Consider the following 27048-nt stretch of genomic DNA (forward strand, 5'->3'; position numbering starts at 1 on the left):
CGAATAGCTCTGTTAATTTTTGGTTTATTGACGCTAAGGGGCAAATCTGCAGTGTCCAAGCGGTACAAATTGTGTGACGGGCGGACCCCTGCCTGGGTGCTGTCTAAGTTCGAATCTCTGCCCGCCTGCATCGGCTCCGACTGGTCCTAACATATGCGTAAGCTACTTGTCAAATATTTTGCTTTACTCTACCTGCTTTAAACTGGCTAACCGAATACTCCTCCGAAACAGTGCCCATTACCCTGTGGCCTTCTCGGAACTAGCAAAGTCTGTATCGGCTTCTAGATATTCCCTGGATCTGGCCATGGGGGAAATTTGGGAAAGCTAGGACTCAAAAGTAATCATCGATATATTAGGTACCTGGGAATGAAGTACCATTATCATTTTCATCATGAATTTCACTTCTCATGCAATCGTAGGCGATCACAAGAAATTGTATGCCGAGAAACCGATTTACTTCTACTAGAATAACTTCACCTGGTGGTCTTGGTTTTACTTTTACTTTCACTTTATTTTATACTAGTATACTATATTCTTACTACTTCGTGTGGTGAAAGAAAGCTCACAGCAAATTTAGAAGGACAAATCAAAGCATCGACAGCAGGCAGATTCTAACAAGTACGAAATATACTACCAGTACTTTTGTGTTCATACGGACAGGGAGCCAGCTCTCATGTATTCACAAGTCTCTTCAACGGTCGATATCTAGGCTGAAATAGTAACCATCAAGATCTGTTAAATGTTACAGAAATTTCCGTTGTCATATTTATGCTCTCATCTCCTTTGCCTGGTGATTGGGTTTCCAGAACCGCCGTTTGGCTTCCCTTGTCGTGGATGGTTGCATGTCCGATATCCGTTTGTGTTTCTCCTTGCGCGTTATCGAAAACTTTTTGCTGGGATGAATCCGGCGGGTAGGATATCATATCATAATTTTGCCTTGCGGAGGATCCAGGGAAAACTCTAATCAATATAGGTTTAAGCGCAGGGATCGAGGCGGCGGTGATGGCCAGTCCATCTTCAATAGCGGCCCACCACAACAGTGGAGCGAGCTCCCCTTTCAAAAATATTCACATTAGCCAAGAAATGGTTGCTTAAACGAGTGGATCTCTTACATGTAAAATCAGACTTAGCAGACAGCGCCACTAGATAGGTGGTTTTCACTATCGAAGCAGCACCTGCACTGTGATGACTTAGCGCTGAACATCTCTTTTCCAGATGGAACTTACAATATGCCGAGGCTCATTGCAAAAGCCACGCCTAACTTTTCCTTTCTTTTCATCTGGAGGTTCCAAACAATAGTCCATGGAAGCAAAGCTAACACAAAGTCTTGGGCGCCGGAGTATGCTGTATCTCAGGGTTAGATCACCCATTTCAAAGAAATGGAAAAGGGGAGAGAGACGGATCACATACCGCCGACAAATAAAGAAAAGTTTGTGAATACATTGGATGGCCAGCACTCTGACGGAATAGCTGGATTCCAAAGATGACGTGGGTCTTTACATTGAACGAAGATGAACAATGCCGCGAGAATATTAACCAAGTTCATGGTCACGATCACGAACCACAGTAGAATAATCATCCACCTGTGGACCACAATCCGCAGCAGTGTCACGGCAAAGGATGTCTTTCCCAATGTGCAAGCCATAATCGCCAATGCCTCGCCAATGTCGCACAAGAGAGCCACATCAATGAGGTGCTCGGGCTTTTCAGAAACTATGGCAAAATGTCGTCCCAAGCCCAAGGTAGAGGCAACATGGCATACAGCCGCATAAGCAACTAAACAGCACTACCGGAATGGCAATCTGGTTAATCTTTGGGGGAAATGAAAATTGGGGAGGCAGATTTTACTCACAATAGCGATGATGATAATAAAATCATCCCAGCCGAAAACCCGTTTCAAACACACTCTCACATACAGTCTCATGCAAACAAAAGCCAGAGGGACAATGGCCATCACCCACATCACTCCCTGGACTGTCGAAGACCTGCTTTCGGCCAGGTATGATGCGGATACATCACTTGTCATTGTAAAAAAGACCTAGAATTCCTAAGAAGTCGGAAGTCTCAAGATGTACCCGTGAAAATCCACCCCCTTACCCCGTGGGCGAAAGAAGAGTTTTTGAGATTAATTCCTCCTTCTCTCCTGGCACTTCCCGACATAGACTAACTATTTTGAGCAGTATGACAGGCGCCATCTGTTGGTTCGGATATCTCAACCGGCTTATTTGGCGGGAAGTTCGATCTGTACCCATCGCGTTTCGCGCCTATCCTATCATCGAAGAATCTATCAAATCCATCAGCTTCGCTTACGAGTAAACAGATGTGGGCCCTGTCATCCCGAGGATGTGGGAACGTGCCCAACAATCGTCCCCGTCAGATAACTCGTTCTTTTTTCACCAAAACCCCACTCGACTCGTACATTTTATTGTCAATTTGCTACACTCTCTTGGAGTTTCCCAGATTGGCTGTTATATTCCAGAAAGTGATCCGACAAAGTCACAAAAGAAGGGAACCAGTAGCACACTCCGCGGGACGCTAGATCAGCGCCGCTGCTGTCAAATCTAAAAATACTAAGTTCTATGAACCTATCTGGGAAATATTCAGCTGGGGCTGGCCACTCACCACGAGGGGAGTAACAACTCCGCACTCCACATCCCGCTCTGCCCGTGTCGGAGAGCTACGAAGTTGACTAAAGATAGCTAGAGACTCATTAGTCGCGTTTCCAAAACACCGGAAACAGGGTAAATGGAGTTCGTTGTGCTTAGTCCTCCGCCATGACCCCCTGTTCATTTTTTTGCAGACAATTTCATTGGGCAATTGGTACGCCATTCTGCACCTTCGGCATCAAGCGACAGAGGCCCATCGTGGCCTATGAGAAGCTACCGAATTGGAAATCATGTCCCCGCACTTATAGTGTTCTTTAGTCTGCTTGCAACTTTCAGCTTGTGAAATTCTCGAATCCCCCTGAACACTCCACAGGTACGCTCAAGGAATTGTATTTACATCAGCTTTTGAAAATGGCGGTGCTGAGTTCACTTCGATGCGATTTGTGGGTCCAGGGACTTGCAGCGCTTGGCCTATTGGTCTTGACCAAGCTATTATGGGATATCTATCTCTCGCCGTTGAGAGCTGTACCCGGACCTTTACTCGCCAAAAGTACGAATCTGTGGCGAGCATTTCACACCTTTCGCGGCCGTGTAGACACCAAGCATGTTGAATTGCATCGCAAGTATGGCAATGCTGTGCGAATTGGTCCAAACTGTGTGAGCATTTCGGATCCGAATCTGATTCGAACGATTTACTCGACACGTAATCCATGGAAGAAGGTACTACGAAACAAATCACCATATTGTTAAGAATTTCCCTGGCGCATTTTCAATGGTTCTCTGCTAAACTTTTCTTGCGTAATAAAGAGTGATATGTACCGACCGAATGATGTCCTCATCGAAGGACACCGCATGTCTAACCTTTTCAATTCTCAAGATGAAGATTGGCACAATAAGAATATCCGCCCGATTCGTGGACTCTGGAGTATGACCAAGGTTTTGGAATACGAGCCTCTGATTGATGAAACTATAACCAAGTTTGTGGGAAAAGTCGCGATGAAATTCGTGGATGGTGACAGTGCGGGCACAGTCTTCCCAGCAGATGAATGGATCGGGTTCTGTGAGTGATAATGCAAAGTCCGAATGGAAAATAGTTCACTAATTGCGGAATTTAGTCGCCTGGGATGTCACTGCAAATTTCAGCTTCGGCCGCCACTATGGATTCATCGACCAAGAGAAAGATGTCGATAATTTGATCACAGACTCGACCGATGGTCTCACATACTTTGCTCCGGTAGGATTCACATCCCTGCAATGTGGTTAGCAACACTGCTAATTAGATTGCCATCCTTATAGGTGTCTCAAATCCCATGGATCGACAACCTTCTAGACAAGAACCCCATCAAACGGATCGGACCAAAGCCCACCCTGACCGGCGTTCTATACGCCTTCAAGGTCGTCGCCGAGTATCAAGCCCAACTTTCGAACAAGACGATCACTGCTGGTTCAGTTGACCACACGCTCGACAAATACCTGCAACTGAAGGAAACATACGCAGACATGGTTAATGACCACCAAATTGTGAACTGGTTGATGCTCAGCATCTTAGCTGGAGGAGATACGAGCTCCGCAACCATGCGCGCTATCCTATACTACCTAGCCAAGTCACCCTCTTCATCTGGAAAGCTCGCAGCTGAATTGCAAAACGCTTCTCTCCCCACGCCTGCCCCTTGGATGCTGATTCGGGATCTTCCCTACCTCGATGCTGTCATCCGCGAGGCAATGCGCGTCAACCCTGGTATCGCCATGATATTTGAGCGCGTTGTGCCAGACGAAGGATTTACTCTCCCAGATGGACAGTACCTCCCTGCGGGCACAAAGATTGGAATTAACCCCGCCGTGACAAACAAAGATTATGAGGTGTTTGGAGAGGACGCGGATGACTTCAACCCGGATCGTTGGTTCCAGGGCAAAGACGAGAGTGACGAGCATTTCGAGACCCGCTCAAGACGAATGAAAGACACCGTGGATTTTGTTTTCGGCGGGGGTGGTCGTATTTGCATGGGTCGCTATTTGGCTATGCTGGAGATCAAGAAATTGATTGCCACCCTCTATAACGTGTTTGACGTGAGTGAATCGAAAGCCGTCTCTCCGGGGCATCTTGATGTGATGCAATGATTAACGTGGTCGCTAGATTCAACTTGTGGACGTGAACCATGAGTGGACGTATCGTAATGCCTGGTTCGTATACCAGTATGATATGCCGATGGTCATCCGACGACGTGGTGTTGCCTCGCAATAATGGGAAATGGACAAATGACGATTTGGAAAACCGGTGATGCATTTGAAAAGGCAATTAGTAACAATAGCGTGACCTTGGTTGTTATGGATAGAGGGTACAATTTGTGATGTATGCACCCATTGAAGTAGGATGCAAAGAGGAATAAAATGAAAACCCCCCAATCTCGCCGCAAAAAGGTATCAAATCCCCACCCAAAAAAGAAGAAGTAAAGAGAGAAGAAGAAAGAGAAAAGAAAAGAAACGCCCAACACTGTCTAACGCCGCAAATCAACCCTCGAGAACCCCAATTTGCCAGTTTCCATGCGTCAAGTCATTAGTGATATCTTCGGTGCGAAGTAAGTCAATCCGGACTTTGCGTAAATTCGTTTGGTGGTCTTGGTCATCATCTCTTGCGACGCGAGATCAATAACCAACTCCTTGCTTGCTTCGAAGCCCAGTCGGCATTAGTTCATCTTCGGTTCTTCGTCAAAAACGTCCTCATGCCTCTCTTCAGGACAGACCGCAGTCTTGTCCTCTGCTCCTTCACCTCGCTCCCCTTATCCTCCTCATCGCCAGTAATCTCTCCCCATCCAGAGCTCCGACGACTAACGCGGCCAGATGCCATAGCAAGAGGGCTAGTAACGCCGGTAATGCTCGCAGCGGTACTATCATTCCGACCATGAGAAGGCGCACCACTGCGAATACTTGCTCCGTCCCCGGTGCCAGTGTTCTGCTTTCCTGTGTAGTGGCTGCCGCGTTCTCCGGCACCGCCCACCATGGGAGCTGTACCCGATGACGAGTAAACGCTGATACGCTCAGCGCTAGCCAATCCAACAACACTTGGACGGGTGAGAACACCCTGTGCATTGAAGGCCGATGTATTGGATGCTTCGACTACGTTACCACTGAGAACGCTCAACGGTAAGCTTTCGCGACTCCCCCGAAAACCGAGGATGGCGCCAATGCACGAACAGAAGCATTAGTGTCTAGGGAGTTACGACGACGTCGCTTGGACGAGCTCGCCAGAGTGAGAATCGAAGCATTATCCGTCAGGACATTGTTGGCTGTGGCGGTGTTGTAGGTCATTGGTTGGTTTTGGGGTACGAGGTGCGGCGGCACAGCAGTGGCAGGCCATGAAGAGCTCGGGAACTGGTGTGAGAATTGAATTTGTTGGTTTGTGGAGCCCTGAGTCGAATTGCCATGTGAGTGACCTTGTTGTGCGTTCGGCGCAGGGTATAGTTGGGTGGACGGCGCCGCCGATTGCACCGTTGTCAAGGTTGTAGTCAACGATCGAACTGAAGGCGCAGGTGACGAAAATGTGCTCCCTTCTCCTCCACCTTGGGTGCTGATCTCTCCGCCACCAGTTGCCAATGTGCCCGCCTTGGAGTATCCAGTGTCGGAGATCGCGGTGTCGCCATTGGTCGAAACAGTCGGGGCATTCGATTTCGCGCCACTTGTCGCATGAATTTGATTCTCGTAGGCGGAATAAACCAGCGACGGATCACTTCGCGAGCGTGAGCCTTGTCCATCGCGATCCCCAGCCTCGGAATACGAGTCATTGTTGTTTGGGCGGTTAATATTCCCGGACAGCGGGTACGGATTGTTGCCTTGACCGTTGCTCTTCTTGCCCTTGGTATTTGTGTGTCGTTTGTGGGACCAGCGATGGCTTCCTGAGTCGGAGGAGCTCTTGAGACTGGCGAGACGTTTCATCCAGCTCGAGAATGGGCGACGGCGACCATTGCGATCTATGTTGTATACCCAACGATTAGCCAAGCACACTGGGTAGGAGGGGTGGAGGGGGAAGGGAGAGACTCACCATGTGCGCGAGGAAGACCTTCAGCAGTAGCCATAGTGTCAAACAATTGAAAAAGCCAACTGTGAAGAGCTCAACTCTCACGTCCAGTCAAGTCATGAAGAAGTCAAGAAGTGAAGTAGTGAAGTTGTAAGGAAGAGAGGCGCACCGAGGCAAAGGGGCGGGATGACTGTTGTTCCGCGATCATGTGCTCTTGCCTATCATTGCCATCTTCACTTCACTTCACTTCTACTCTACTTCTCTTCTCTTCTCTCCTCTTGACAACTTGGGATTTGATTCAAATTGGCATTTCTCTAGCTGCATCCCGTTGATCACATCCCCCACTTCGCACATGGCACCCGGTTGAAGTCACAGCCACCATGCACTGGCGATATTCCCGCGATCTGTGGACTATATACGGACTATGCCTTGCTGAATAACTATACACCACCCTTGGACAAGGCTTCATCCTGCCACGGGCATGCCTTCATCCGGAGATATCAAACCGCTTCCCTCCGATGTGATTGCCAAAATCAAATCCTCCACCTCAATCATCCATCTCAATGGCGTGGTGGTCGAATTGGTGAAAAACGCCTTGGATGCAAGTGCACGAACGGTTCTCATATCCGTGGATTTCAAACGTGGAAGCTGTATCGTGGAAGATGATGGCGATGGTATTCCCCAGGCTGAATTCGAGACAGACGGTGGGCTTGGAAAGGCACATTGTATGTTACAGGCAGCGCGAGCGCGTGATATGCGATCGAATCGGTCACTGATACTGTGCAGATACGTCAAAGTTTCAAAAACCTGAAATGTATGGCCATCGAGGGTTATTCCTGGCTTCCTTGGCCTCCCTGGCTCTGCTAACCGTGACGTCTCGTCATTCCCAACATACCACCACGAACTCGATCATTTTCCATCACTCAAGACCTGTTGCGCGGATGACTCCTGCGCCAGCACACCAAAATCTCCGAGTCGGTGACCATGGTACCTGTGTAACCGTCAATGACATGTTCGGCAATATGCCGGTGCGCGTCAAAAGTCGCGCTCTCGCATTCCAGAAACCAGATGAGCTGGAGCGGGAGTGGGCGCAACTTAGATACTTGCTAGCTTCTCTCATGCTAGCCAATCATCAGCTCTCCAAGCTGAATGTCACTGATGTCGAGAGAGGGAAGCGGGTTTCAATTCGGTTAAGAAACGAACAGCCCGAGGTAGATGGGGTTAATCTTGGACGTATTGGCTCGGTTCTATCACAATCTGGCCTAGCCACATCGCCGACCATGAATACATGGCATGTCTTATCTGCCATGGTCCCTGATCTCACGGTCAGCGCCGCTATCTCAACTGAACCCAGCCCTTCGAAGAAGCTTCAGTTCATCTCGTTGGGTAACACGCCAGTGTTGTCTCGCAATGGCTCCAATGTGCTGTTCAGCGAAGTCAACAGAATGATTTCTCTGTCGGACTTTGGTAGTATTGGGAATTCATCCCGGGCCGTCTCTCTTCCTCGTCCTTCGTCTGGGCCAGGTCGCTCTGAAACCAACATGAGTGGCCGAAGCTTGACAAAGAGCATTAATAAATGGCCGATGTTCTATATAAGAATTGACACGAGCTCATCCCACAACCTCTGTGATGATACGGATGACATCGCCCCAGACTCCGAAAAGTCCCTCCAGCGTATCATCGATGTCCTTGGGGCCATGATCTTGGAGTTCCTCAAACAACAAAATCTGCGCCCTCGTGCTTCAAAACGACAAGCCCGGCCATCTAGCCGAGTAGATCAAATTAAGACTAGCGATGAACAAAGTGTCGGGCGTTCTCTAAACCCGAGGCAAAGGAGTTCCGTCGCAAACGCCGAAGAGAGCTTTGGTGCTCGGGTCAAACTGCCCACGTTTCAACGATCGCAAGCTGTGAACTCCGGCCAACACTTCAATAACTGGTCAAGGATTAAATCGGCCAAAGATGGTACATTTCGGGCGCCCTCTCTTGAAATTCTCAGCGATCCAAGAACCAATGAGAATCATCTCCAGGATCGACGACAGTTTCAGTCTCTTCCGGAGTGTCCACGGAATAATGGAAGCCCACAACTCCATGCCAATCCTTCAATTTCATCACGCTGTCTCTCCCTAAATCCCGTGTCCCCGGCGATGATTCATCGAGACGCAGAATTTGAAGGGGCGGGGTGCCCACTCTCTGATGCGATTCCTGATCAACATGTACCTTGGACCGATCCACATACGGGAAAGTCTCATTTAATCAATGCACGCACAGGCCAGTCACTCGATCCTCAATCGGTGTCCCTTGGGCCTAGCTTGCGATCTGGGAGTCTATTTGCTGGTCCGACTGAACAACCACAGAGAAAAAGCGCCCCGGCGGAGACCGTCTGGGTCGATAATTTGCTGAAGTCATGGGATAATCCTACTTTCAGTCGAACAGAGATCGCGGTGCCAAATCTTGACATTGGTGACAGCTATCCACACAATAGCGTCAACCATTCACACAGCTGTCTACAGGATATTGGATCTCTAGGCGGTGCGCGTGTTGCTAAATTCAGAGGCAAGCTCCGTCGACAAGTTCTTGCAGAGGCAACTATCATCTCTCAGGTAGATCGAAAGTTCATTCTTGCGAAGGTGGATATCGTCACTCCCGATGGCAATTTTCGTGAAGACAACGTTCTTGTTTTGGTAGATCAACATGCAGCCGATGAGCGATGTCGTGTTGAACAGCTATTCCAGGATTTGTTCCTTGCACCGGTCGATTCGACTCACGGCAGTACAGTCAGCACAACTGATGTCGATCTTATTATGCTCCAAGTTTCATCTACAGAGCAATTGCTCTTTCAGAAATATTTAGGGTTCTTTGGACATTGGGGTATTCACTACAAGATTGAACCATCTCAATCTGGATGTATAGTTTTGGTGACTACACTCCCGGTTCTCATCGCCGAGCGTTGCCGTCTTGAGCCCGATTTGGTTATTGACTTACTCGTCGGGAGATTTGGACGAGGGAGGAGGACGGTAGGGGACAGACGAATCAAAGACATCTTTGAAGAACTCTTTGTCCGATTTAGATCTATTTCCGTTTGGGGGGGACACCGCTAATGCAGAGAATTCCGCCTTGCCACATTCATGGGTACACAATTTGAGTGGTTGCCCCCAAGGAATCATCGATCTTCTCAACTCCCGTGCATGCCGAACTGCCATCATGTTCAATGACCCATTGAGTATTGATGAGTGCAAGACATTAGTCACGAGGTTGGCCCGGTGTGCTTTTCCATTCCAATGTGCCCACGGACGACCGTCGATGATTCCTATTCTCGATCTACGGGCACAGTCTGAGCATGGTCATCCGGCTTCTGAGGCAGACGTTGTACCGCATGACTGCTTTGAAGATAATGCTTTGGACTTTTCAGCGGCGTTTAGACTTCGATATGGGGATTGATGTCCATAGCCGCATATCTTCATCGCCTATTGCGGTACGTCTAAATACCATTTGGTAGAGCAATCGATCTCAATTATCATCTTCAGCAAGCCACATAGCCGTGCAACTCCAAATGGCCTGTTCCCTTGTCATGAATATTGAAGATAAAGACGGCTTCGCTTGATACCGATGTTTCAAGACCAGGACGGAGACGATAACATGTATGGTAAACTCCTTCTTTTGGCCATATGAAATACAAATACACAAACCCGACATTAAAGAAAAGCCACAGTCAAATCATAAATGGAAAATATGCTGTTGAACCCTCAGCCCGCCACATTATTGATGATATGTCATTCATGGTTTTGCGTGAACTTGCACGAACTAACCCCTCACCATGCAAGCCATAAACCCACATGTCCTGCATACATTGTTTGGCCAGCTTCCGATTAGTCCCAACCCATTGGAAAGTAAGAAGTGGGCATGCAGATTCAGGCATCCGTTTTATGCAATGACCACGAACCCTTCACTGTGCGACGGGGCCCTTCCTCATCCCGAACCCCATTTACATACATAGTATACGATCTGACACGTCCCTTGCATTTTTCACCCTTTCAAATTGTTACAGTTCTTAGTGAATTTCAGACCTTGATGGAGCACGGACATTCATGTAGGAGAGAAAGTTGGTGGAGGGGGGCTTATGCAAGGATTATCCTCTCCTGAATAGGTGTCTGCGATAGATCACTTTGCCCCTCTTTCGGAGATCTGGACGGTTACACACGTGCTTGCGGATTGACACTCTCCGGCTTTGTATCATCTGATCGGATCAAAATTTGTTTCTCGCTCGGAGAAAAAGAAATAAGATTAAGATTGGGTTTCGGGGGTCGATTGTCGAGTATGACGATGTTTTTTCTTAATAAAAAATTGACTGATATAGGATACATGGTTACTGAGGTCCGGGAGACGACCGCCTGACTTCCAAGTTTGGGTGGGGGGGATACAAAAGGAATTTGAGACTCAATTGACCTATTGAAGAATTTTTTTACAAAAGAAAGCAATCAATGCGAGTTGGATCATGATCGAACATGTGGCGGGCGTGTCAACCACTGCAAGTGCAAACAACTCTGAGAGAAGTACTACTCGCGAATAAGGATGCCTGGGGCATAGGAGACCCTCTTCTATTTTCACTATGGGTAAAAGGTTCATCGTCCCTATATATAAACGACTTGGGAAGATCTAGGTCTGCACAATAATTGCACCTTGAAGCTCCTGCACATGCTGACCTTATTCCAACTGATATTCTGCACTTTTCCATTTGTAAAGTCCGATTCTTCCCTTCGTCATTCATCAAACTTCTTTGAGTGGGACTATTACTAATTACTGAATGCAAAAAGATACATCAAGGTGACATTCCGTTTTTGGAAGATTTCAATGTCTATGCAATAATTCAATCCGGACCCTGGAATAGTATACAAACTAATAGTTGTAAAAATGCTAAATTCTCGCGAATACTTGCAAATCATGTGTACACCATCCTAGGTAGGCTCTCTATTCGTGCTCAATAATCTTATAGGATTCTCCGACAGAGGCATCGAAGCCTTCCGATATCCATACCTCCAAGTCCTCCGTGAGATGGCCATATGAGAAAGCTAGAAGTCGTATGGAAAATCAATATCAATTATGCACAGGTATTTCCTTTGTTGTTCATATTGTAACTGCCATATACCCAGTCGTGGGAGATTACATTGTTGAAAATTCCAACATTGAGTTACTGACTTTTTTTCTACAGTCTAAATGTCATTCATACTATCCCACTATCTCTTAGGCCAGGCCCCAGCAGCTGCCGGCCTTCCAGACTTCTCCTATCCATGCCATAAGGCTTGTTCTATATACCTTGATACTATTAGTTATTATTCACCTCTTCATTGAATCTCGCAACTTAAATGTCCCGATTTTCCAGTTCTGTGTTGTTCTTTGACATTAAAGTCTCGCTGGGAAGTACGCCCGGCGTTTCGCCGAAACAAACCAGCCCTACTTGTCAATTTCTCTATATCATATTAGCAGTTCTTGACTCTCGTACTCTATATAATATTTCATATCTACATTTTTCTCGAATTCAATCCTCTTTCCTGGGACCTTGAGTCGCTCGCGCAAGGCCTGCCAGGGGGGTTCGTGAGAGATAAGTAAGCCGATTCTAAGTCTACTATGCCTAATTCGAAAGCGAAAAATTGCGTGGAAGTGACTAGTAATCATTTGATTACCTTGGGACAAATATCCCAATTTAGTGCGAAGTGTCTCCATTTGATCATTTTAGGGTCGGCCTATCCAATCCGTAGTCGGGGACCATTTAGGAGTCGGCGAAGCTGCCCCCCAAGTTCTGTACTATAAAACCCCAGCCCCGGAGGAAATCTTTAGACTTTTCTTTCTCCCTTCTTCATCAGCACCCAGAATACATGACCATGTCGCGACTTCGAGATATCGGTGTTCCTCTCTGGGTGCTCGAGCACCAACGGAGGCAAAAAGATATCTCTACCCTCCTTGCCTGTCTACGAGATAGTCCCGACGGCAACACGATCACAGGCGATATGGAAAACCGTGTCGAACTTAATTGCCTGGACTACGAAACTGGGCTCACACATCCATCCGTGACTCCATACTTTGGACGACGGGATCATCTGGGCCTACTCGAAAAGCCCACCTTGATGAAGACACGAAGCCGATTCCTCCACGCTGAGAAAGACCGCGACTCTGAGAAAGACCTCAAGTTGCTCCAAGCTCTTGCTCACGAGATCGACATCCAACTCGGTCGTCACTACCGAGAACTAGAGGTTCAAAATGCAGCCCCATACGAATGGGAAGACATCCTGTAAGTTCCTTTCTTTCTTTCTTCCTTCCTTCCTTCCTATCAACCCCCTCCAGCTTTAAATCCACATCACAGATCCTCTGTTCTTCCAATAATTCTGACTATCTCATACAGCAACTCCTCGCGCGACGGAAAACTGAAATTCAACAACACTCAGTCCTGCTGCAGAGTCCGTCGGGCCGTGGAAGTCGTCGAAGAACGACGAAACCACCGAATGGCCCTCCTGCAGATGAACGCGCACGCTAACCCGGACAAACCCACCGTCACCGAGCTCCAGGTACTACTTCAGTTCATGAAAGACGGAGACTGGGAAAGAAGGGTCTGGTGGCGACTGAACGACAAGAATGTCTCTATGCACAACAAAACGCACCACGTCGTCCCGGTAAGTCCTTTGCCAGCCGGTCGTCAGACTCACGCGCTCATTCACTCTTCTAACATCCTCCCAGGTGCTGCTGGTCACTACATTCCTCGGTGGCCAAGTCCGCGTTATTTGGGGATACTTCGATCAAAAGCTCAAGGTCCAATACACCGAGCTTCAACAATTTACATCTTCCAACCTTGGGAAAAGTCTGGATGATTTGATGATGTGGGCCTTGCGATAGTACCAGAATACACCACACACTTTTTGCCGATGCCCAGAATCGCGGAATCGGATGAGGAGGCCGATTCGATTGAGAGTAACGAGGAGCCACAGGTTGAAATACCACAGGTTGTGAAGTCACTCGTGGAAGAACATGGCCAAGAGCCAGCGGGGCTTTACTGCTCGGTCCGCAAAAATGAAACCAGCATAAAGAGACGGAAAAGCCAACGTAAAGGGGACAAAAAAAGTCGGTGATGAAAATTATTTTTACGAGATATTTTCATTTTCATCTCCCGTGGTATTTGAGAAGGGATTGGATAGGACTGTGTGGGAAGACGGCTAAGGCATCAGCATCGTTCTCGGAAGATCGAGGAGAAAAACACACGGGCAAGCAGAGCAACTCAACCAATTCAACCCAGTCAACCCAGTCAGTCCAATACACCCTTCCCGAACCATGACCCGCGTTGGGTATTTGGGCCTGGGCATGGAAAAAAGCATAAGCCCTGAGAAAAAACAAAGAGAGAAACGCCCACCCGTACGGGCGTTGTGTGTACGGGGGCTTTCCTTTCCCTATCATGGGGTTGGGGGGCCACCTGAGCGAGACTTGCACCTTTTCGCGGTGCCCGGGATAAGTAGCCCGTCTGTCTGTGACGTGGTGAAACTAAGCAAGTCGGTACATACGTCCATGAGATATGGAGGCGTACATAGATATGGGAGGGATTGAAGATACCTCAACGCGGTGGACATACCTGTATAAGAGTAGACGATTAGAGCGAGCATGGACAAAGACAACAATAAAGAGTGTACATACTTGACATACTACCGCATGGCATGGCATGGCATTACTACTAGACTACATAAGACAAGACTACAAAAGAAGAAATCGATAATCGAAGCTCGTTGCATTTCAGGCAGCTTTTAGCTGCACTTAAGCCGCGAGGCTTATCCTTTTCTAAATAAAAAGGATGATTCACGGGCTGGACATGGTGGCCCGTTGATAAACACTGGCCAAAAACCCACACCCATAGCCCTGAGTATTTTCCCAATCCCACCTTAGACCAGAGAGAAAAGACCAAACAAAGATAAGAAACGAAATGAAAGGTCGATAACCCCGAGTGTACGCCGTTTTGTGCCGACCCAGACCCAGACCCAACCGAATTCCGTAGAGCGCTTTTCTTGGGACCGATTTCCCCGCGGGGGTTCACAGGAAATGAGGAAAGATACAAGCAAGAACAAAAAAAGAGGAGCGCCGCCCGAAGAGGATAATAATAAAGGGGAATATTCACAAAACATGATGATGGAGAACAGGAAAACTTGGGAAGAAAAATATGCAGCTAGCATTGATGAAGATGGTTGGGAGAAATAATAAAATAAGACATCGGTGAGCCAGAAAGGAAGAAGAAATCGCAGTTGGTCATTAAATCGTAAATGTGTGAAGGTGACAGAGCGAGAAGGGGTATCTTGCATAGAGAAAGAGAGGGAGAGAGGGGGGGGGTTTGTTGTGTGTGGTGAGTGTGAGAGACGGAGAGATGAAAACTTTAGCCATTTGTGGCGATAGACTTTGGCTTGGAGGGGTTTGTCCAAGAGAGGAAGTCAAATTTGTCTTTGGCATTCTCGAGCATGGAAGACGGGTTGGACTCAGACTGGGCTTGAGCTTGAGCTTGAGCCTGAGCCTGAGCCTGAGCATGGAGATTAGTCGAGCTGCCGTGGACACGGGGTTCGAGGATCAAGGACCGGCGATAGAACTTCTGCGCGGCGGACTCGCCATTAGAGCGAACGCGAACGAGCTCATTTTGCATCCAGGTCTGGAGTTCAGGGACCTCAGTCAGGCGGTAGGGAATCTGGAACCGCTGAAGCTCGCCGATAATTCGGGCGGTCTTCATGTGCTTATCGAAATTGATGCCAGCCATCTTACCATCATCCGTGGGCAGGGAGCGGACGGATTGGTTGCCATGGTCGATGAAGGTCAAGTCGGTAAGGTAGGTTCCGAGGAAGGGCAGGCACGGCGGTACATGGTTCTGAAGGCGCTTGCGGAGGACGACATAGTTCCGATCTACACTGACGATGTTTCTCAGATTGTTGAAGGAGTTATTGGTCTTCTGCGAGACGAAATCCCAGGTCCGCTTCAGACGTTCGATGGTAGACAGGTTCAGGGCACAGACGATTGCCATGAGACAATCGTAGTTATTCAGCTCCAGGCACTTGTTGCCGACCTTGATCCAGTGTTTGATGGTGGCAGCACGCTTCTTAGGCTCTTCCAAGCACAAGATGGAGTCAGCGACCAGATGGGCAAGGTCGGTCGACAGAGTGGTCATCGCGCGGACATTGACAGCCAATGAGCCAGACTTGCGGGTCCACTCGGTGTCGAGGAGCTCCTCGGGCAGAATGGAGCAGAAGATACGAGACGCCTTGATGGTCAACTGTCGGGCCAACTCGAGAGGATCAAAGTCCAAAATGCTGATCGAGCCCGAGCCATCCTTCCACTGTTTCAACAGGTGGTTCTCTTTCTTGCCGATGATACAAGGGGGGAGAGGGGTATCAGGGTTGACGTATTGGGCGATCGCGGTGTTGGTCTTGCCCATGGAGGAAACCAGACGGGGAACGACGGGGCCGTGGACGGCAGACACCTTCTCGGCGAGCTCGACGAGGCGCTTTCCAGCCGTGGGCAGTTCATTCATAAGACGAGTCTTTGCAAAGTTCAGGATGTATTCCAACGCATCATTGTCCCTGTCGTGGCGCCAGTGAGACTCGAGCCAGCCCTTGAACACGTTGTACACGCGCAACCGAACGGGGCCAGCAGCGTGAGGGGTATCGCCGATGTATTCAAAGCGCTCTGCGAGAGCTTCCGCGAACTCCAGCGGGGTAGCAAAGAGACGGAAGGTGAGGTAGAAGGTGGAGACGAAAGTGGCATCCGGAGTGGATTGGTGAGCAGTGAGCTTCTCAATCAAAGCACACATACTGCCGCCCATCACTTGGCCCTCCCTGTAGACCAATTCATGGGCGAAGGTCTTTTCGAGCAAGTGAGCCTCGGTCTCCTCGTTCTCCTCGGCCAAGGTCGAGTGGCTAAGACTCTCCTTGAGAGACGGCACCTTAAAGCTGTCGGTGAAGCTACCACCAATATCAGGTGAGGTAGCCCTGGTAGAAGTCTGGGAGACGCCACTCATCTCGGAATCACGAGCGTGGCTGTTGTAGGTGAAGCTACTACCCGTGCTTGTCACACCACGACCGAAAGATTCGCTCACGTCAGACTTCGGGTGACTCTCACGGTAAGAATCGTAAGAGGAAGAGAAGGATTGACAGTTTTCAGGGTGAGTAGGAAGGGTGGCGGAGTTGGGGAGGGAAGAAAGGGCGGAAGTAGAAGTGTGGGAGGAAGAAAGATGAGAGAAGAAGGAGGAAGAAGGAGTCGTTGGGTTGTTGGCGGTGTTGGCGCTGGTGGCATCGGTGAGGGCGGGAGTGGAAGGTGCGGTGGCAGTGGCAGTGGCAGTCAGGGAAGTCGCGATGGTCGAATTTGGAATTTGGAGGGGCGGCGGGGGAAGGCGCATTCCTTCTGTTCCTTCAGTTCCTTCCTCCGTGCCTTCCTCAGTTCCCTCTGTCGATGGCACGGGGTCCGTCTTCTTATCATCCTCCTCCACACTCTCCACACTCTCCACCTTCTCCTCAACAATATCAGGTACACCCTGACTTGGTGTCTCCTCATCAATTGCTTCCAGCTCGATATCTCCATTCTGCTCCAGAACCAGTCGAGCCTTGGCCAGGCAGTTCCCAGCAGCCCGTACACAGTCCGTCGCCGCATCAACCAATCGCTTACCCTCATCCGGCATAAAGACAAGATCATCTTCCTGCGCGTGAGCCGGACGGAAGACATCGCGAGCAGCGTGAACGAGTTCGGATAGCTTCTCACACATGGCCTCACGAGCCTCCTGCAGGAGAACGCTACGCTGGGTGTCATGCTCGCAGACTGCTTCAACCACATTCAACAGTGCCCGGCAGGACGACACGGCTTGTTGAGTGGTGGTCACCAGCTCCGTCGAGGAGCGAGACTGCATATGCAAACCAATGAATGACCCAAGCACACCTAAGAAGGCATCGTAGGTAGTGCCCAGTCGGTCCGAGGCCAGGTTCTCCGCACGAATGGCAGATGAGGGTCCGGAGTAGGAGACTCGGTGAGAAACTGATATCCTCTTCGTGGAAACTGACACTGGGCGGGAGGGCTCAAACATCTCCGTGCGCATCGATGCCTGACTCATATCCATGCGGCTGCGGCTCATCTGGCGCGACTCATTTCGTTCGGAGCAGCTATCGGGAATGACCGCAGTGTCGGCAGTGCTGAACGAGTCGGATGCTGGTGTTGGGGGCAGTTCGTATTGGCTCCGTTCACCAGCGGCTTCCATATCGGCGATTGTTCGGGTCAGTCCAACTTCCTGGTCCCAGACGTCGAGGAATCGAACACCCCGGGTGACGATCTTGAACGCCTTCAGGAGCATCTCGTCCAGGATGCTTTCAACTTCATCCTCGGCGGGGGTACCGTTGGCGACTTCTTGAAATCGTTTAGCAGTCTTGACTAGCGATGATAGATCGGACAGCAAAGCTTTTCGAATCCTCCGTAGTCCGTCGTATTTCTTAACAAGCGGGGATTCCCGCGTCAAGCATTCTGACTTTTCCTGATGAGGGGGTCAGTCTAGTTCGCGAGGAGAGAGGGGAGAATCATGGGAATCTATATTGTAGATCAAGGCCTCTCGACTGCTGCTGCTGCAATAGCTAAATTGGACTTACCAGTAGAAATCGGACCCCCGCGATGGGCCCTCGCATTAAATCCTGGTTTCCAAAATCTTTTAATGATGACCCGCATCCTCCACGAATGATGTCCCAGAAATCCGTCAGGGCCTTTAATAACGGACGCATGGCGATTTGGTCGTATGCTTCGCAATAATTCGTCGGTAACCAGCCTCGGTGTCCAGAATCTAATAAAGTACCATCGGCCCAGCCATTGGTGTGAACGGAGTGGACCAGGATGATATCACCTTGATCGAGAGGCAGAGTGACTGTGGATGGCGAGACATTTCCGGCCGGGTGGAAAGGATAGAATGCGCGGAGATAATTGTGAAAGACAGCCCTCGGGGCTTCGGTTTGTTCCATTATGTGTTGTTCCTTAGTTCCCTGGGGCGTTAATGGCGGGGTGGCTTCGGACTGGCCGTGATTCGAGTAGAAACGAGCCGGCGTTTGTTTATTGTTGGGGTTGGCGTCGACGTCGACGTCGGCGTCGATATGCGAATTCGACTTAGCGATGTTTAATGGTGGTATGTTCGGCTTCATTGAATCTGTTCTCTTTATTCTGTGTGGTATGTGTTGGGCAAGTGGTTGTTGATATTGCTGTTGGTTGTGGTGGTGATTGTTTCTCAGAAACCGCTATGGTCACGGACCGGATGCGTTTAGTCGATAGTAGATGCAGTTGACATGCTTTGCTGGATGCTATTCCAACAGGATGAATTGGACAGAGTGTCGAATGGTGAATTGAGGAAGAAGAGAGCGGGGAGGGGGGTCGGATCGACAGATGGCTGGGATAATCCTACACATCAAGGTCAACTGGAGCCGTTTCCAAAGGGCGCGGGCGCAGCAATGATCGGGTGGCTGAAAGGACGATAGGGATCGAAGACTGTTTGTACTCCTTGTGGAGGGGGGAAGAATGCGCGATACCAAGGGAGTCGAGGGAGAGAGGAGTCCCAAAGGAATGCTTGGGGGGGGTAGGAGGAAAAGGAAATAAAGGAAAGGTCTCGGACTTGGGAGATCTAACGCACCCTTTTTTCGACAATTACAATCAAGTAATCAAACTATAAACAGTAACAGACTTCCAAGAAAGGAGTCCGGAACATTAGAAGGACCCAGCCGGGAGGGATGACAAGTCGCAATTCGAGTGTCAATGCGAGGTTGGGGATCATGCACTGCGTCTCCGTCTATGAAGGGAGTCCAAGTGCGCCAGCCTTGTAGATGAAGATCGTAAAGCAAGGACGGACGAGTAAAGACCCGCGAACTGACTTGCAGTAGTAAATGACGAAATAGGAATCTCCTTCTTCTATTTCTAGGGCTTCGTTGATAGTTTTCGATCCTCAACGCAAGGGCGGAGGGACGTCACGAAAGGGATGAATGAATGTTATATTGCCACCGGCGGCAATGGCACAAGAGATCCAAGAGAAAAGGACTTTGGATCCAAATTAGAAATAAATCAAAGGGAAAAAAAAGCAGGGACTGCAAAATGGAACAGTAAAGGAAAGAAAAAGAGGAGGGCGAGGGATTAAGGGAATAAGAACGAGAGCTCCTCTGGAGTCGAGGAGGACCCAGTTGATTCTTCTGGGACTCGATCGGGACGATCCATATGGAATCCACCGGGCGTATTGGCCCCGTATTGACGGGGGGGGTGATGAGTATATTATGACAGCATTACAGACCGGGGGTGAGTTACGTTGGTGTAATGTGTATAGAGTTGGTAATCTTTAATTCTTTTATATTAATTACTTCTCCTCGATGGTAATACCATTACACCCGGGGCAGTCTGGTCCTTTTTATGTATGCTTTTCCATCCCATCTGTACCTAGGCCCAATAGTACCTTCTCCCGCCATGTCTGTTCCCCTATGACAGATAATTTTCTTTTTTTTTTTTCCTTTTTCTTTTTCCAACGTACTTTGTTTTTTTGGGGTTTTTTGTATTTTTTTCACATTCTTTCTTTCCGTCAAAAGAAAACCACTCCCCCCCCCCCCCCACCCCCAAATCCAGAAGCAATCCAAACACTGATACTGTCCCGCAATGGCGCCACTAGCACGGAGCACGAAGCTCACCTGGCAGTTAGCGTACCTAGCGTACCACTGTTGAACAGTACTCCGTACTCCGTACTCCATACTCATACCAACCCGTACTTTTTTCTTATGGGGTTAAGTGCTCCCAGACCTTGTTTTTGGGCGAATCCACCTTGCATCTGCCGAACGCTTCCCGTTCCAGACCGAAGGCCCATTTCCTAATTTTTTTCACTCCCAATTTTTGGCGGTTTTTAATTCGTTTACGCAAAGGAAAGCCGACCATAAAAAAAAGCCTCCCGCTGTGCCGCGCGAATCACAACGCCCCCTGGAAGAATTCTTGTGGGGGTTTTACTCTGGTCAATGTCTTGAAAATGCACTGGCCGTGTGCTGGAGCCTGCAGCCCCAAACACGGACTCGATCAGTCACCTTGTGGCAATTTTCGCCCTCACGTTGCCTGTCAACTATCTTTCCGGGGATCGACAGCGCAGCAACCGGCCCCCAAAGTGACAGCGGACGGAATAAGTCTGGTTTGGTGCACATCACGCTGGGTCTCCATTGAGACACTAAGTATAGGTAGTTTCTCTCTAGTCAAAGTACGAAAGACTGAAGAGAGAAATTGACGATCATACACAATTCTATAGATGATCGTGCCGTTTTCATATCGGTTCTAGAATGAATGAGGTAAATAAAAAATTAATCAAAAACGAAAACTCCATAATCCAACATCAAAATCCAGCCACCAACAAGTTCGTTTTTTTCGCCCCTTCTGTTTTCTTTCTTTCTCTTTCTTTGTTTCCTTTCCTTGACCCAACACCCCCTCATCTTCCCGCGTGGGGCGAAAAGCACATTGAGATATGAACCGCTGGACACCCGAGGGAGGTTCGCGTTGGTGTCTGCGTTGGTGGGGGATCCACCAAATGCGACATCCTCACTCCCCCGGTGAAATTTGAGCTATCGTGAACATCAGAACGGCCAGGCAAAGTCGCCGGTCCCATTGCAGAACCACCCGCGGCTTGCATTTTCATCTATAGTTAGGGTATAGTCCGTCGCGTATGCAGCTGCGAGGCATGGGCGGACGGGAAATCTTTGACGTGGACCCGCTGTCTTAGACCGTCCCCCTCGTTCAGCCTTGAGGGTGAGAGTCAGAGTACTTTTGTAATTTTGTAGAGGGCCAAGAAGGGACTCTGCTTCGTACTTAATACAGTCAGAGATTTTATCACCGTCTCGTTCTATATTAATAGATTAGGGACGAGAATTTTTCGAATAACAGGCTGTACAGAGTATGTAAATGTACACGTATCTTTTAAACCCGTTCGTGTAAAGATGGATGGATGGGGTCCAGGTATTATCATAATGATGTAGCTGTTAGCTTGATTGCTAGCTGGAGTTTGACTCGAGCTTTGTGTGCTAAATTTATCAAAGGAAAAAAAAATTGGAGACGGCGAAGGCGGTTTGCCCCGTCAACGGTCTGGAACTGGAGCATTGCGCATTGCGCACCCTTTCTGGACCACCTTAAAGATATTGCTGACCTGTTCCGTAGTTACTGTACTAGTATAGTTGTATCAATATGTTCTTAGTAACTGTACAGTAATACACTTGTTGGGATAAATTCACATGGAGAACGAAGCGTTTCCCGAACTGAGTCTGCTGTGCGGAATTGACCCTCCTTCATCCAACCAAAACGCGAATCAACGTAGTCTCGGTGATTCTGCAGTTGCCAGTCCACAATAGAATTTTGCGATGCACATCGCATCCTTCGACTGGTGCATCTCCCACCAGTCACATGTTCTGCACAGTAGTCTACTCCATACAAAGACATGCTTGGACGAGAGCGACCAGCGAGAAATGAAATCTCCGGGAATGATGCGAGCGGGGGGGGTCCAATGGGCATCACCAGCCTCCAGGGCCGAATGCAAGCCCCCTCCACATCATCACAGTGTCGGGCGCGTGTGAGCGTGCGCGATCTCTCACCCCTCCCCTCCAAGGGTTACGATCTGCGGCACAGAACTTGAATTGGGGAGAAGCTCCGGTGGCCCCCTAATCTTGAACCATGGGACCGCTCTTGCGGTTGTGATGCTCGGGCCAGTTTTTGATCACGGCAACGACTCACATTGCCCCCAGTTCGGATGGAGCCTTGGGGAAAGCTGTTAGGCGGGTCCCTCGGCACAAAGTGGGCTGCTCTGTTTGTTTTACCGTCTCCCAGCCGCCCAAGATCAGGGTCTTCCATGGCTATCATGTTTGACGTTGAGTCAGGAGTTGGAGGTACACAATATACATAGCTAATCGTTACTGAATTTTCATCAAAACATCTGTCCCAGAACTGTCGTTTGCTTGCGTCTCGTCCCGCAGCTGGCGCGCTGCCAGCACGGGGATTTTTTTGACATCTCCTTGGTCTAGGTTGTAGTGCTGATCTCGACCTGTTCAGTTTGCTTGGTGCATTGCATGGCGCGAGCGCGAACGCGTTCCTGGCGAACAGACACGAGACTTGATGCCCAAATTGTGGGGCAAAACAACGGCCTTCTTCAAATGCACCATACTTCTGATGCAGAACAAGGCAAATAGCTCGGGAAAATTCCTTGAGGAAAGCACATTGATGCAGAACGTGGGGGGAGATGGTGTGGCTTTTTTTTTCTCTCTTTCTCCTTTCCTCAACCTGAACACCGAGGGTTGGGGTTGGCATTCGGGTACTGCGTGGTACATGCTTATGCCGCAATAGATTCAACACCAGCAAACTCGCTAGGTCACAAGCGGAAGGTGAATCCTACAGTACTGAGAAATCTATGTCAGAAATCGTATTTCAATTCGATCGTTTTATTCACTTGACGAAGCACATCCGACAAAATCCTCTGCTGCATACTCGACCGACATGACACAGTCTCTTTCCACTTTGGGTGGTAGGCATAGCGAACTGATTCGCGGGGTTTGATACTTCGGTGCCAATCGTTAGCCTCGAACGGTCGCACGGCAGGCCTTCAGCTTTGGCTAGGGCTAGATCGCCGCAACTCGGTCGGTCACAAGCAGACAAACTCGGCATCCTAGTCAGTGGTTTTGCATTTGGGATCTTGGGGCCTGGACAAGCAAGTAATCACCCGCGAGGCACAGAAACATGACAAATAATCAGGGCAAGATTTGATCTCACCTTAAATGAAACCCTCGATTGGTTGATTAGCCCGTCAAGAGTTGGACTGTTCGCATCATGCTGTACGCCATTTCCAAGGTTGTTAAAATATATATCGGGTAATTCCGACAATTGCAGGTGGGCAATTAGAATTCAGCGACACAGTCTGAAAATTGAGCGGCGCTACTCCAACTTGAAAATCTACTAGTAGGTATAGACTAGATGCCTCGGTCTAATCGTGCAAAGGAGTGAACTTGAAGGTCCAAGGATACTGTGATGGGTGCTGCTGCGAAATTGAATGTAGACACACCGCCGCCGCCCGTGGCTTGATAATTGTCTGGCGCTGCTCGCGCATATTTTTTCCCTTGTTTCACTCTTCCATGTTCATGCTGTGTAACCTCGTGGCCTTTTTGTTGTTGCGGTCAGACTGAGGCTGAGATCATGCATATGCCAGGCCCATGACCGAGAGTCTGGAATATTGCGGCAGGTACTCCGTACCTGCAGCATAATCAAGTTTTGATGACTGCAGTTGGATCTTCAACGAATTCGATCTATTAACTCGTGTAACTACACCGACTAATTGATTCAATTATCCCGCGTACAGCTTCAATTGTGAAGAATTCAGATGTAGGACAGCTGCGGGATGCAATTTTGTTCTCTGGGGAATCTACCCCCGCGGATTCCAGCTACGCCACATGAATGAATCGTTACACAAACCTCATTGATCTTCTTCCTCGTGTCATGAAATTCATTACGCACAGATGATTGTCGGTCTACAGTGCAGAATATGGAGTCGTAGAGTGAATATAATAAAATACATACGATTTGTCTCTCGTACTTACAGATGGATATACGTTATGTCATATGTGGACTCGAGAAGATGGAACTTGCGCGATGGTCATCCAGAAAGCTGTGCCTAGAGCTGGTGATGTCACTTTCGTCAAAAGAATCAATGTATCGCCACCGGAATTCTACAATATGAGAATTAAAAGATAATGGTCAAGTAACAAGTCATATATTAAACCCACTGTCCCAAATAGAGGATATTGATATGTATAGTGGGGAGTGTAGCCATGGTACAGGTGGTTGATCACTGGGAAAGCTTTCGATAGCGCCAATGCTTCCGCTACCCCGGCCAACACTAACAATGAATATGCTCCTCCAATGGGAATGGACCAGTAGCGATCATTCCCAGAAATTTAGAGCGTACAGTAGTATACAATAATCTACGGTGACCAGATCCGAGTACTGTTTGGTTAGTGTTGGTGGAACAGATCATTGTCGATTTAGACATTGGATACTCCATGTACGGAGAACGGATACATCGATCCTATTTTCATTCATGCCACCAGGTAATCGTATTGAGTACATACCGCAGTACCAATACAATCAATACCTCCAATACCTCCAATACATATAATACCCTCAGAACATGGCCGTTCACATCCGAAATCAAAGACCAACGGCCCCGAATACATTCCGGTGCCAAGAGTCAAAGAAAGGGGCGAGCCTCGATGGGACTACACATCTCCACAAGACATGCAAGATTGTGCAATGATGGACAAGTCTAAAGCGCCGGGAAGGAATCCGCGAGATTTATGGAGTCTATAATAAATTAATTCCGACCGCGGTGGCACGATGGATTGGTCGACACATTCCCGCGCAACGGCTCAGCCGGTACTTTCTGGTCGAAGGAATCGCCTCGAAAGCCCCCTGTCCCTAATCCATGTCAGCGGCGCCGCTATCTACGAGGCTATCGAGTTATCGCCATCGTCGGAGAATGGCTGTATTTTCCAAACTTTGCCCATCTCGTTCCCCGTCCCTCGTCGCTGGATCCCGACCGGGGACTAGTGCCACACGCCGACTTTCTTTGTTAGAAAATGTGAGATCTCCATTTTTTGCCTCTCTCGATAGTGCCTGGTAAGTTTTCTCCGCACCTCGAGGTTGTTCCCAAATTTGGATCCCTTTTTGGCGCAGTCCTGGACTTTTTTTATTTATTTTAGCGCGAGCGGAATGGAGCTTCCGAGGCTCCAAAGAACAAAGAATCGGGATCTTTTGGTGGATACATAGTACAGTGGTGTGGATGCAACTGCGCCTGCGCCTGTCATCCAGCCAGTCGCGAGATGCATTTTATGAACGAACGCGATGTGCGATGCGATCATATACCCACTTTCGTGCAGTCTAGATGATCTCCCAGCTCAACCATAACCTGGAGGCAAATCTATGTTGAAAAACAATTACTCTTGCACCATCTCGGCAGAGCATTGCAAAATGCCGAGTTCTACGGCACATCATTTGCAAAAGAAATCAATAGTGCAACGTTCAACCAGTTTGGGGCTGCCGAAAGGGGGACCGGGGGGAAAGGGGGGTTCGAGAGTCAAGTCCAGAACGCTCGAAGTACTAGTTTGATGATCGGCCCCCAGAGTGACTCGGGGGCCAGTCTAGTGAGCTTTGAGAAAGAAGGCCCCGCGGCACGTGTCTGAAGGCATATGCGACACTAAGGCTCATTCCCTGTCGTTTTCGCGACACCCCTGAATCGAAGGAATTGAAAGCTGCCAGTGTGGAGTCGAGCAATATATCAAATGAACCGTGCCAACTTGAAAGAAAACGATAGTCTGCCTCGCGCAAAGAAACCACCCCGAGGCAATTGCTAGTTAACCAGAATGCTGGAGAAATAATGGCTGGCTGTCATATGCACATTCTAAATAGAGCGGCGTTGGTCTGGTCGTTGGAATCGATAGTTCCAACAGCTGCCCCTCAATTAGGGTTCGACGAGAGCGACGCCGTTGCCGCTGCCCCTCTTTCTTTGTCTTGGGACGGGACAAGGAGGGCTGATCGTAAATTTCCCGTCTATTGGGTATAGATGTTGGTCTTTTATCGTCATTATGATCAAAAGTTCTGTGCTTGAGACGAAGCGTTGGTAAAGGACGATCATGGTTTGAGTCCCATGGTTTTGAGTGTTGTGCTAGCTACTCGTACTCCACGAAACCGTTTGAATCACTACTCACGGGCCATTTCTTGCACCATGCAATCCTATAGTCCAGTCGTCACCCTCTTTCTTGGGCAGATAATTGTTTTTGTGGTGGAGACATGAGGAAGGAAACAGTCGAGAGTCGGCACCTTCAGGGGGAGCTCACGTGAATTACCGGTACGCCTGTAATATTACCGGCAAGTGGCCGTTACGCGTGAGTCACCGTGGTATGGCTATTACAATACATCCTTATGCCAAGCATAACAGGCTTTCTTTGTTTGAAACTTTAGAAAATACACATAATCAAATCAGTAAATTGGTCCAAGGTATTTTCTGGATATATTAGTTTCCAGATTTGACCCTCAAAATCTCATCTCTCCACTCGCCTCTCTATACATAGCAGGTCCGCCACTTGAGTTTGGAGCTTGACGATCATATGTGGCAACTCGATCGCCCAGTGCATGCAGCAGTGGGTAAGTACAAACTACGAGTATGCATGTACTATGTACTACTCGTACTAGCCAAATGGTCCTGTGCTGCCTTTTTTTGCCTCGCCATATATCCAATCCTTCAGCTGACAATGCAGTATTTATGAGTACATACTATCGCATTTATTCTTGAAACTTGCTAACCTTCACGATTATTTCCAGTATCAACTACTCCTATTTGACCCAGCACTGTTGTTCGAGCAA

At 48.8% G+C, this 27048-nt stretch overlaps 7 protein-coding genes across 7 annotated transcripts; 4 read left to right on the plus strand and 3 right to left on the minus strand.

Moving 5' to 3' along the window:
* Positions 1-725: 725 nt before the first annotated feature.
* Positions 726-2026, minus strand: N7509_003091 (uncharacterized protein; the record flags this gene model as incomplete). The annotated part of the gene is made up of 5 exons (XM_056627728.1): positions 726-1054; positions 1113-1180; positions 1227-1344; positions 1411-1786; positions 1853-2026. The coding sequence occupies 5 exons, from the start codon at positions 2024-2026 to the stop codon at positions 726-728; spliced, it is 1065 nt and encodes a 354-aa protein (XP_056490462.1).
* Positions 2027-3017: 991 nt separating this feature from the next.
* On the plus strand, positions 3018-4848 carry N7509_003092 (cytochrome P450; the record flags this gene model as incomplete). The annotated part of the gene is made up of 5 exons (XM_056627729.1): positions 3018-3309; positions 3358-3666; positions 3722-3840; positions 3903-4673; positions 4741-4848. 5 exons carry the CDS (start codon positions 3018-3020, stop codon positions 4846-4848), a joined length of 1599 nt encoding a protein of 532 aa, XP_056490463.1.
* A 447-nt stretch (positions 4849-5295) lies between these two features.
* Positions 5296-6676, minus strand: N7509_003093 (uncharacterized protein; the record flags this gene model as incomplete). The annotated part of the gene is made up of 3 exons (XM_056627730.1): positions 5296-5720; positions 5795-6571; positions 6643-6676. 3 exons carry the CDS (start codon positions 6674-6676, stop codon positions 5296-5298), a joined length of 1236 nt encoding a protein of 411 aa, XP_056490464.1.
* Positions 6677-7099: 423 nt separating this feature from the next.
* Positions 7100-10056, plus strand: N7509_003094 (putative DNA mismatch repair protein (Mlh3); the record flags this gene model as incomplete). The annotated part of the gene is made up of 3 exons (XM_056627731.1): positions 7100-7343; positions 7405-9632; positions 9667-10056. The coding sequence occupies 3 exons, from the start codon at positions 7100-7102 to the stop codon at positions 10054-10056; spliced, it is 2862 nt and encodes a 953-aa protein (XP_056490465.1).
* A 2438-nt stretch (positions 10057-12494) lies between these two features.
* On the plus strand, positions 12495-13500 carry N7509_003095 (uncharacterized protein; the record flags this gene model as incomplete). The annotated part of the gene is made up of 3 exons (XM_056627732.1): positions 12495-12901; positions 13013-13280; positions 13345-13500. 3 exons carry the CDS (start codon positions 12495-12497, stop codon positions 13498-13500), a joined length of 831 nt encoding a protein of 276 aa, XP_056490466.1.
* Positions 13501-15016: 1516 nt separating this feature from the next.
* Positions 15017-18809, minus strand: N7509_003096 (guanine nucleotide exchange factor; the record flags this gene model as incomplete). The annotated part of the gene is made up of 2 exons (XM_056627733.1): positions 15017-18139; positions 18252-18809. Coding segments are annotated over 2 exons (3681 nt in total), but the record flags the coding sequence as incomplete, so codon positions are not given.
* A 6214-nt stretch (positions 18810-25023) lies between these two features.
* N7509_003097 (uncharacterized protein) lies at positions 25024-25236 on the plus strand (the record flags this gene model as incomplete). The annotated part of the gene is made up of 1 exon (XM_056627734.1): positions 25024-25236. The coding sequence occupies one exon, from the start codon at positions 25024-25026 to the stop codon at positions 25234-25236; it is 213 nt and encodes a 70-aa protein (XP_056490468.1).
* Between the last annotated feature and the right edge of the window lie 1812 nt (positions 25237-27048).

The sequence above is a fragment of the Penicillium cosmopolitanum genome (genome assembly GCF_028827165.1).
Source record: "Penicillium cosmopolitanum strain IBT 29677 chromosome Unknown utg000005l:1.0-4006212.0:1.0-4009387.0, whole genome shotgun sequence".
NCBI classification, from domain to species: domain Eukaryota; kingdom Fungi; phylum Ascomycota; class Eurotiomycetes; order Eurotiales; family Aspergillaceae; genus Penicillium; species Penicillium cosmopolitanum.